Raw genomic sequence first — 10729 nt, 5'->3', positions numbered from 1 at the left:
TTCTGCTTGAGAAAAGCAGAGGGAAAAGTAAAGGGTACTTTATCTTGCACTTATTTTATTTATTTATTTATTTTCAGAGATGAAGTCCCGCTATGTTGCCCAGGCTGGAGTGCAATGGTGTGATCTCAGCTCACTGCAACCTCTACCTCCTGGGCTCAAACAATTCTCATGCCTCAGCCTCCTGAGTAGCTGGGATTACAGGTGTGCACTACCATGCCCAGCTAATTTTTTTAAAATTTAATTTAATTTAATTTAATTTTTGAGACAGAATCTTGCTCTTTTACCCAGGCTGGAGTGCAGTGGTGCAATCTCAGCTCACTGCAACCTCTGTCTCCCAGGTTCAAGCAATTCTCCTGCCTCAGCCTCCTGAGTAGCTTGGATTACAGGTGCATGCCACCATCCCTGGCTAATTTTTGTGTTTTTTGAGACGGAGTTACACTCTTGTTGCCTAGGCTGGAGTACGGTGGTGCGATCTTGGCTTACTGCAACCTCTGCCTCCCGGGTTCAAGTGATTCTCCTGCCTCAGCCTCCCGAGTAGCTGGGATTACAGGCTTGCGATACCATGCTTGGCTAATTTTGTATTTTTAGTAGAGACAGGGTTTCACCATGTTGGTTAGGCCGGTCTCAAACTCCTGACCTCAAGTGATCCACCCATCTCGGCCTCCCAAAGTCCCGGGATTACATGCACCACCGTGCCCAGTTGTGTCCGGCTAGTTTTTGTATTTTTTGTAGAGATGGGGTTTCACCATGTTGATCAGGCTAGTCTCAAACTCCTGACGTCGTGATCCAACCACCTTGGTCTCCCAAAGTGTTGGGATTACAGGTGTGATCCACCACACCCAGCCTATTTTTTTTTTATTTTTTTTAATTTTTAGTACAGACAGGGTTTCACCATATCGGCCAGGCTGGTCTTGAGCTCCTGGCCTCAAGTGGTCTGCCTGCCTCGGCCTCCCCAAATGCTGGGATTACAGGCATGAGTCACTGCGTCCAGCCTGTGTTGCACTTTAGGTACCACCTTGGTCACAGTGAGGTAAAGCAACAAACAGGCTCTTGGGGTCCCTGAGTCTAGGCCTTAGGTTCTTGGATGACACCTCTGGACTTGCTTTTTGCCAGAAGGGAGCTCACTGCCCTGAAGGGTGACTGAAAGCATTTACCACAAGCTGACTGAAGAGGCTGTAGGCCTTTATTGAACATCAGCAGTAACCTGGCAGCCCTCCTCATGGGCCTGTGTTGGTGGTGAAATGGGGAGAGGCCCCTGAGCCTATGGAAAGGAGAAGGAAGAGTGGGAAGGACTGGCTAATGGTTTGAGGCCAGCTCAGCCACAGTAGAATAGATAGGACACCAGGTAGATTTCTAAGATTTTGGACTCCAGTCCATGGCTCCCAGATGGCATCTCTGGATCTGGCTGCAGCCTGGGGGAACTCACTGGCTTAAAGCTAGCCTGACTGGTTTCAAGACCTGCTTATTGCAGAGCCCCAGGGCATTGAGTGAACATAGGCAGTAGCCAGATCACGGTTAGAGTGGGCCATGGTGAGACCCAATGCGGTGCCGGCTTGAGGTCTGACTCAGTACATTTTCAGTGGTGATGGCCACAGTGGTGCTTGTATCACCACACCCCTAGCTCTGGGTGGCCCAGCACAGAGGGACAGAGAACACAGTGGCTAACACAGTGAAACACCGTCTCAACTAAAAAATAAAAAAAAATTAGCTGGGCATGGTGGCGGGCACCTGTAGTCCCAGCTACTTGGGAGGCTGAGGTGGGAGAATGGTGTGACCCAGGAAAGCAGAGCTTGCAGTGAGCTGAGATCGCACCACTGCACTCCAACCTGGGCAACAGAGCGAGACTCTGTCTCAAAAAAAAAAAAAAAAAAGAACTAGAAAAGCAAGAGCAAACCAAACCCAAAGTTACTAGAAGAAAAGAAACAATAAAAATCAAAGCAGAGACAAATGACATTGAAGCAAAGAAAACAATACAAAAGATCAATGAAACAAAAATTGTTTTGTTTGTTTTGGTTTGTTGTTTTTTTTTGGAGACAGAGTCTCACTGTTGCCCAGGTTGGAGTGCAGTGGTGTGATCTCGGCTCACTGCAACCTCCGCCTCCCAGGTTCAAGCGATTCTTGTGCCTCAGTTTCCTGAGTAGCTAGGAGCAGCCAGGACTATAGGCAAGTGCTACCACGCCTGGCTAATTTTTGTAGTTTTAGTAGAGTCAGGGTTCCACCCTGTTGGCCAGGCTGGTCTCAAACACCTGCCCTCAAGTGATCCACCTACCTCAGCCTCCCAAAGTGCTGGGATTACAGGTGTGAGCCACTGTGCCTGATCAAGAAGTTAGTTTCTTGAAAAGATAAGCAAAATTGACAAACCTTTAGCTGGACTACCAAAAAAAAAAAAAAAAGCAAAAAAAGAGAGACCCACATAAATGAAATCAGAGCTGAAAAAGGACACATTACAACTGTTACCACGGAAATTTAAAGATCAATAGTGGCTACTATGAGCAACTATTTGCCAATAAATTGGAAAATGTAGAAAAAAAGGGATTAATTCCTAGATAGATAAAACCTACCAAGATTGAATCATGAAGAAATCCAAAACCCAAACAGACAAATAACAAGTAACAAGATCAAAGCTGTAATAAAAAGTCTCTCAGCAAAGAAAAGCCCAGGACCCAATGGCTTCACTACTGAATACTACCAATCATTTAAAGAAGAACTAATACCAATCCCACTCAATCTATTCTAAAATATACAGGAGGAGGAAATACTTCCAAACTCATTCTACAAGGCCAGTATTACCCTGATGCCAAAACCAGACAGACACATCAAAAAACAAAAACAAACAAACAAACAAAACCAAAAAAACCTACAGGCCAATATCATTGATGAATATTGATGCAAAAATCCTCAACAAAATACTAGAAAATCAAATTCAACAACACATTAAAAAGATCATTCATCATGACCAAGTGGTATTTATCCCAGAAATGCAAAGATGGTTCAACATACACAAATCAATTAATGTGGTATGTCATGTCAACAGAATGAAGGGCAAAAACCATATGATCATTTCAATAGATGCTGAAAAAAAATTGATACAATTCAACATCCCTTCATGATAAACATCCTCAAAAAACTGGGTATAGAAGGAACATATCTCAATATAATAAAAGCCATATATGACAGACCCATAGCAAGTATCAAACTGAATGGGGAAAAACTAAAGGCCTTTCCTCCTAGATCTGGAACATGTGAAGGATGCCCACTTTCAACAGAAGTGCTAGCTAGAGCCATCAGACAAGAGAAAGAAATAAAGGGCATCCAAATTGGAAAGGAATAAGTCAAATTATCCTTGTTTGTAGATGATATGAGCTCATATTTGGAAAAGCCTAAAGACTCCACCAAAAAACTATTAGAACTGATAAACAAATTCTGTAATGTTGCAAAATACAAAATCAACATACAGAAATCAGTAGCCTTTCTATTTGCCATTGAAAAACAATCTGAAAAAGAAATCAAGAAATTAATCCAATTTACAATAGCTATGAATAAAATACCTAAGAATTAAGTTTACCAAAGAAGTAAAAGATCTCTGCAATGAAAACCATAAATTGATTGCAATGATGCTAGAAACTAAAGAGGACACCAGAAAAATGGAGTGATAGTCCATGCTCATGGATTGGAATATTGTTAAATGTTCATACTACCCAAAGCAATCTACAGATTCAATGCAATCTTTATGAAAATACCCATGGCAGTCTTCACAGAAATAGAAAAAACAATCCTAAAATTTGTATGGGAACCACAAAAGACCCAGAATAGCCACAGCTAATCTAAGCCAAAAGAATAGAACTGGAGGAATCACATTACCTGACTTCAAATTATACAACAGAGCTATAATAACCAAAACAACATGGTATTGGCATAAAAACAGACACATAGATCAATGGAACAGAATAGAGAACTCAGAGATAAATTCATCATCCTCAGTGAACTTATTTTCAGCAAAGGTGCCAAGAACATACACTGGGGAAAGGCAGTCTCTTCAGTAAAAGATGCAGGGAAAAACTGCATATTCATATGTAGATGAATGAAAGTAGACCCCATATCTTGCCATATGCAAAAATTGAATCAAAATGGATGGATTAAAGAATTAAATCTAAGACCAAACTATGAAACGACTACAAGAAAACCCTGGGGAAGGCCAGGCGTGGTGGCTCATGCCTGTAATTCCAGCACTTTGGGAAGCCAAGGTGGGTGGATCATGAGGTCAAGAGATTGAGACCATCCTGGCCAACATGGTAAAGCCCTGTCTCTACTAAATACAAAAAGTTAGCCAGGCATGGTGGCGCATGCCTGTAGTCCCAGCTACTCGGGAGGCTGAGGCAAGGGAATCACTGGAACCCGGGAAGTAGAGGTTGCAGTGAGCCAAGATTGTGCCACTGCACTCCAGCCTGGTGACGGAGCAAGACTTGGTCTCAAAAAAAACCCCAAAAAACAAAAAACACACACACACTGGGGAAGCTCTCCAGGACACTAAACAGGGCAAAGATTTGTTGAGTAATACTTCACAAGCAAGGCAACAAAGGCAAAAATGGACTAATGAGATCACAAGTTAAAAACCTTCTGTAAAGCAAAGGAAACAATCAACAAAGTAAAGAGACAACAGAAAGGGAGAAAATATTCAGGCCACTGAATTCATTTTCAATGATAGATTCTTCCCCTTGTCTCATCCCAGAACCACTCTATATCTGCAGGGACTGGGTCCAGGCACCTAGAGAGTTTGCAAAAATTCCACAAGAGGTTCTGATGTACAGGCAGGACTGAGAACCTCCAGTTAGTGCAAGGGAGAGTGTCTTCCTATGGTGACTTCATTAAAAATCTACTTCTGAACTTGGGCTGCAAAGTAGCAGGAAGAAAACCAACAGCTGAGTTAGGTTTCCATGAGCAAGAGATTCGTACCCAAGGTTCAATCATAAATTACATGACTCGAAAGCAAATTCTCTAAAATGAGCATGTTGCCCAAGATCTTAAAAATAAATAGAATAGACTGGGCACAGTGGTTCACGCCTGTAATCCCAGCACTTTGGGAGGCCAAGGTGGGCGGATCACCTTAGGTCAGGAGTTCAAGACCAGCCTGGCCAACATGGCAAAACTCCGTCCCTACTAAAAATACAAAAATTAGCTGGGCATGATGGTGGGCGCTGGTAATCCCAGCTACTTGGGAGGCTGAGGCAGGAGAATCGCTTGAACCCGGGAGACGGAGTTTGCAGTGAGCTGAGATCGCACCACTTCACTCCAGCCTGGGCAACAAGAGCGAGACTCTATCATATAAATAAATAAATGAATGAATGAATGAATGAATGAATAGAATAAAATGAGATGGCACAGTATCACCACCCTTCCCCATCAGTAATCACTCAGTGCAGGAACACCCCTCACCCCTCGGCTTTACAAGCTTCAATTACTTGTGTCCTTAGGCTATGGAGGTGGATGGCAATTTACAACCAATCAGAGAAAGAAGGAAATTAAGTAGCCAGAGTAGACTACCAAATGTGGTATGTGCCAAAAATGGAAAATGCATCTTATTAAGTGGAACAGCTCCCTCAGCACTTTTCACAGATTCCCTAGGATATCCTATGATTGATATGTTTCAATGAGCCGTCTTTATCTGTGTGTTGGTTCCAACTAAATATTAATTCATAGATGCTCTAAAGACCCCACATTCTTAATTTCAGATTATTTTATGAAGATATCACTTTAAGGCTGGGTGTGGTGACTCACGCCTGTAATCCCAGCACTTTGGGAGGCTGAGGCTGGCAGATCACAAGGTCAGGAGATCGAGACCATCCTGGCCAAAATGGTGAAATCCCGTCTCTACTAAAAATACAAAAAATTAGCCAGGCATGGTGGCACACGCCTGTAATCCCAGCTACCCTAGACGCTGAGGCAGGAGAATCGTTTAAACCCGGGAGGGAGAGGTTGCAGTGAGCCGAGATAGCGCCACTGCACTCCAGTCTGGGTGACAGAGAGTGACTCCATCTCAAAACAAAAACAAAAACAAACAAACAACAAAACTCCAAAAATACAAAAACTAGTGTTTCCTAGAACACATGCTGAGAAGTGTGTTCATCAGGAAACGAAGGAGCTCATCCCATAGCACTGAAAACATTACTGCTCATTTCTGAGAATCTTTGCTCCATCTTTAGACAAAGGGTAAAGTTACTCCACTCGAACCTGTGGGCTTATCTTTCTCCATGGCACATTCTAACAGCATGTTTGTGCCTGTCCTTCCTTCTCACAAAACACAATAAAGGTCCTTTTACTGAAAAGTACTCCGAATGGGTCTCTCAAAACACTTGTTTAACAGGAAAGCTTAGTTGGGCTAGGGGATTTCCTTTCTTTAAGAAAAAAGAAAGCAACTTTCTGTGCTACAATCCTCATTAAAGAAACGAGCGCGGTTCAGGCCGCTTAGGCAGTGCTTTGCTGGAACGGGTGCTGGTCCCTGGTGATACTCAGCCTGGTGGTACCTCGCCGGGTGACTCATATTCTGATGTCTTAAAGAACTGATCCTCTGCAGGAAATTATTCAGGATGTGAAATGTCAAGAAAGACAGATGATGATTAAAAAAAGAAAGAGAAGTCAGGGTTACACTGAACTTAATTGGGAAATTGTCCAAAGGAGAATATGGCAGGAAAGGAAAGAGGAGGAAAGAGGGATGAAGAGGGCAAAGAGAGGAAGGGAGGAAAGAGGGAGAGCAGACTGGCTGTGAGGGAGGCAGGGCAGACAGGAAATGGGAGGAAAGAGGTCTGGCATTTACTGAACATCATCTGTGTGCTTGGGAAGGGCACAGAGAGGTACTAGAATAAGAATTTTTGTAAAAAGTCACAGGCAAAGTCATTTGATATGGGTTTTGAGAAGCGAGAACCACCCACATTCCCTAGGAATATAAACCATCCTTGGAAAACACGACTAAGATTCAAAACTGAGAATTTTTTTTTTTTTTTGAGATGGAGTCTCGCTTTGTCACCCAGGATAGAGTGCAGTGGTGAGATCTCAGTTCACTGCAACCTCCACTTTCCAGGTTCAAGCGATTCTCCTACCTCAGCCTCCCGAGTAGCTGGGATTATAGGTGTGCGCCACCATGCTGGGCTAATTTTTGTATTTTTAGTAGAGATGGGGTTTCACTATGTTGGCCAGGCTAGTCTCGAACTCCTGACCTCAAGTGACCCAACCGCCTTGGCCTCCCAAAGTGCTGGGATTACAGGCATGAGTCACTGTTCCCGGCCAAGACTGAGCTCTTTTAATGCCCATATGACGAGGGTAGAAATCTACAAAACATATGACCTGCAAACTGAATGATCAGGAAAGGACTCTAACCACCAGAATGGGCAGGCAGAGTTGGTAAAAAACAGGGGATGAGAGTTTCCACCCACTACATGCTTCTCTGACATTTCTGCAGGCACCCAATCCCGGTCCCTTTGCTGTGTCCCAGACTACGTGTCTGATGGCGTGCCACCAAGCACCAAGAGCGAAGTTGACCCTTGACTCCATGGAGCCAATTCTCCTGCCACCCCATCAGATATCTACATTTGGTAGAGATTCCAAAATTGTGATAGGAGACTAAGCAGTGCAGTTGTGGGGGAAAGGAATGAGGAAGAAGCATATTTTATTCACTGTTTGGGCAATCAACTAGAACTTCCTTGTAACTTGTCCGGCTGCTTCAGCTTTAGCTAGTTCACCAATATCCAGTCTGGACCTGTTATGACAGAGGCCACCTTCCTGTTCAGGTGTGTGATAATTCCATTTTCTTTCTTTCTTTCTTTTTTTTTTTTTTTTTTGAGACGGAGTTTCACTCTTGTTGCCCAGGCTGGAGTGCAATGGTGCCATCTCGGCTCACTGCAACCTCCGCCTCCTGGGTTCTAGTGATTTTCCTGTAGTCCCAAGTAGCTGGGACTACAGGTACATGCCACCACACCTGGCTAATTTTTGTATTTTTAGTAGAGATGGGGTTTCACCATGTTGGTCTGGCTGGTCTCGAACTCCTAATCTCAGGTGATCCACCCACCTTAGCCTACCAAAGTGCTGGGATTGCAGGCGTGAGCCACTGTGCCCCGCGGGAATTCCATTTTAATTCTGGTCAAATATCATGATTTTAGTACCTTCTGCTTCAGGGTAGAAGGCACTTAAGTTCAATCCTCAACAGCTTGAAATTAAATCCAGAAACCCACTGTAAGAGGTAATGCATCTAAATGTTTACTATGGAGAGGTAGGGGACAAACGACATACAGGAGTATGGCCTCCCCAAATTTGGGTGAGATGGGGCTCCCAAGGGTACATGCACTCCCCACACTGAGAATCTCCCCACAGGGAGAACAGGAACAGGAAGAATCATTGCAGAAATGGGATTTCATGGCATGTCACATTTTCTACAGGTGAAAATTATTAGAAAAAAATAGCTCATCCAGGTAGCAGAACCCAAGAAAGAGAAACTAGAAGGGGGGGTTGGCATGGGGGAAAAACAGGCTTCTAGAAAACGTGCAAGGGCAGAATGGCAGGAACAGAGACCTCGGGAAGACCAGCTAAAATCTGAGGCTTCTCCGACTAAGGCTGTAGGGAGGCGTGTCTGGAGGGCTGAAACCGGAACGCTATGATAATAATTTCTGTGAATGTGATGCTAAGGTTGTTCAGTTAGAATTTTAGGGAACACCGTGGAAGAAATATTTTCAGCCTGATATCAAACCTGGGGTCCAGAGAGAAAAGTCTCAGCTTGCTCATGGAGAAGAGCTATAAGAGAAGCACACATCTGTTTGCCAGGTTGGGAGAACCAGTAGCAGATGAAATAGAAAAGCCACAAAGGAAAAGGCGTTATGGTAAAAGCAAGCCAAGTTCTACTGCCCTCAGTGATGTACTGTCTATGGCTACTTACGCACAACATTGGCAGAGACCACGTGGTCCACAAAGCCTAAAATGTTTACTTGCTGGCCCTTTACAGAAAAAGTTTGCTGGCCTTGGTCTAGACCCTGCCTCTGATGCTGACCTGACCCGGGGCAGACCATACATACATACACACACACACACACACACAAGGGTGGTTATTTATATAACTCACACCGCCAGTTTAACAATACCAATAGTAAACATCTAAAGATTGATTGATATGTATCCTTTAAAAATTTCTGGGTGCAGTAACATGCAGATTCTTGTACACATAACTCCGTTTTAAGAATATATACACTGGCTAGGCATCCTAGCTCTCATGCCTGTAATTCCAGGAGTTTGAGAGACTGAGGTGGGCGGATCTCTTGAGCTCAGGAGTTTGAGACCAGCCTGGGCAACATAGTGAAATACCATCTACACACACAAACACACACACAAATACAAAAATTAGCTGGACATAGTGGTGCATGCCTGTAGTCCAGCTACTCAGGAGGCTGAGGTAGGAGGATCGCTTGAGTCCAGGAGGTCGAGGCTGCAGTGAGCCAAGTTCATACCACTGGACTCCAGCTGGGGAGACACAGTGAGACCCTGTCTCAAAAAACAAACACACACACACACAAAACAAACAAACAAACAAACAAATATACACACTAACAAAGACCTTAATGTATTTTCTCTGCAGAACTTGTCAGATATGCTCTCCCAGCCCTTCATACTAAGCACAATGGGTACTTGTCCAAGCCCATCCACCATTCTGTCAGTTGCATCCTAAGAAGACATCAGAGAAGATTCCCTCCTAGACCACACAAAATGGACCGATCATCTTTGGCACGTGTGGCCACGACCCACATGAGGATTTATAAGCAACCTAGTCACCGGGACTTCATGTGGTTACCTTTTCTGAATGGCTCCTGGTTCTCCTCCGCTTCCCTGTTGACTCGGTTTTGTTCTGGTTCAACAGTAGACCCCTGGTCATCAAGTTCATCTTCTGTTTCATCATCACTATAGGGAACCACTTCGTCATTAGGCTGAGAATCCTCATCAAATGTCGTTTCTGAGTCTCTTTCTGTACTCATTCTGCCGGCAAATTGGAACTACCTGCTTAAAAGGAAAGAGAAATCAGAGTGGATTATGACTCTTGCCCAGTTTTTGGTTGAATCCTGCCTGTATCCCGTTACAATGCCCCTTTTACAGAACATTGTCTTACTGACATGTAAATATTCTGAAATAGTACCCCCAAATTCAACTTAACATGCAAATAAGAACAAAACCATTCAGTACTGATTAAATGCTTGGGTAAGATTTTTAAAAAATATGTAACTGCAAACCTTTTATTTTTAAACAAGGGTGTGTGTATATATATATATATATATATATATATATTAAGGCAATATTTAAAATTAGGGGGTCTCTACCCAATGAAATAAATTTAGTGGGTAACAATCAACATTAAACTAAAATGAAACAGACTATAAAATATCTGATTACAGCACATATAATAAGAATAAGTACTGCTTGATAACACAGTTGTACACATTCACACGTTTATTTGCATTGTGGGTGTTAATGGAGTTGAATTTCTTCCTGTGGATTGCTGGCAAAGTTGACAAACCACTGCTCTAAGATATCTGGTTTCTGCTAACACTAACATTCTGAGCCTTTGTTCTGACACAACATTTTTAATATAACCTTAGATCTTCCAAGTTTACTGACTTCCCAGGAACACTCCCTAGCTTTTCTATCTTCCCAACTACCGCTGCCCACTCTGTATCTGCAATTTGTGCTTGAGCATCTACCG

General features: G+C 43.3%; 1 protein-coding gene across 1 annotated transcript in view; it reads right to left on the bottom strand.

Annotated features, from left to right (window-relative positions):
- Positions 1 to 10007, bottom strand: part of ATP8B1 (ATPase, aminophospholipid transporter, class I, type 8B, member 1) — a 93015-nt gene extending 83008 nt beyond the window's left edge. Inside the window, exon 1 of the mRNA XM_011971744.1 lies at positions 9827 to 10007. Within this exon, the coding sequence (XP_011827134.1) occupies positions 9827 to 10007 (181 nt within the window). The remainder of the gene's footprint in view (positions 1 to 9826) is intronic.
- Between the last annotated feature and the right edge of the window lie 722 nt (positions 10008 to 10729).

Source organism: Mandrillus leucophaeus, unplaced genomic scaffold (genome assembly GCF_000951045.1).
Source record: "Mandrillus leucophaeus isolate KB7577 unplaced genomic scaffold, Mleu.le_1.0 Scaffold124, whole genome shotgun sequence".
Classification (NCBI taxonomy): domain Eukaryota; kingdom Metazoa; phylum Chordata; class Mammalia; order Primates; family Cercopithecidae; genus Mandrillus; species Mandrillus leucophaeus.
The sequence above is the reverse complement of the archived record's forward strand: the minus strand, read 5'-3'. Positions and strand labels throughout refer to the sequence as shown.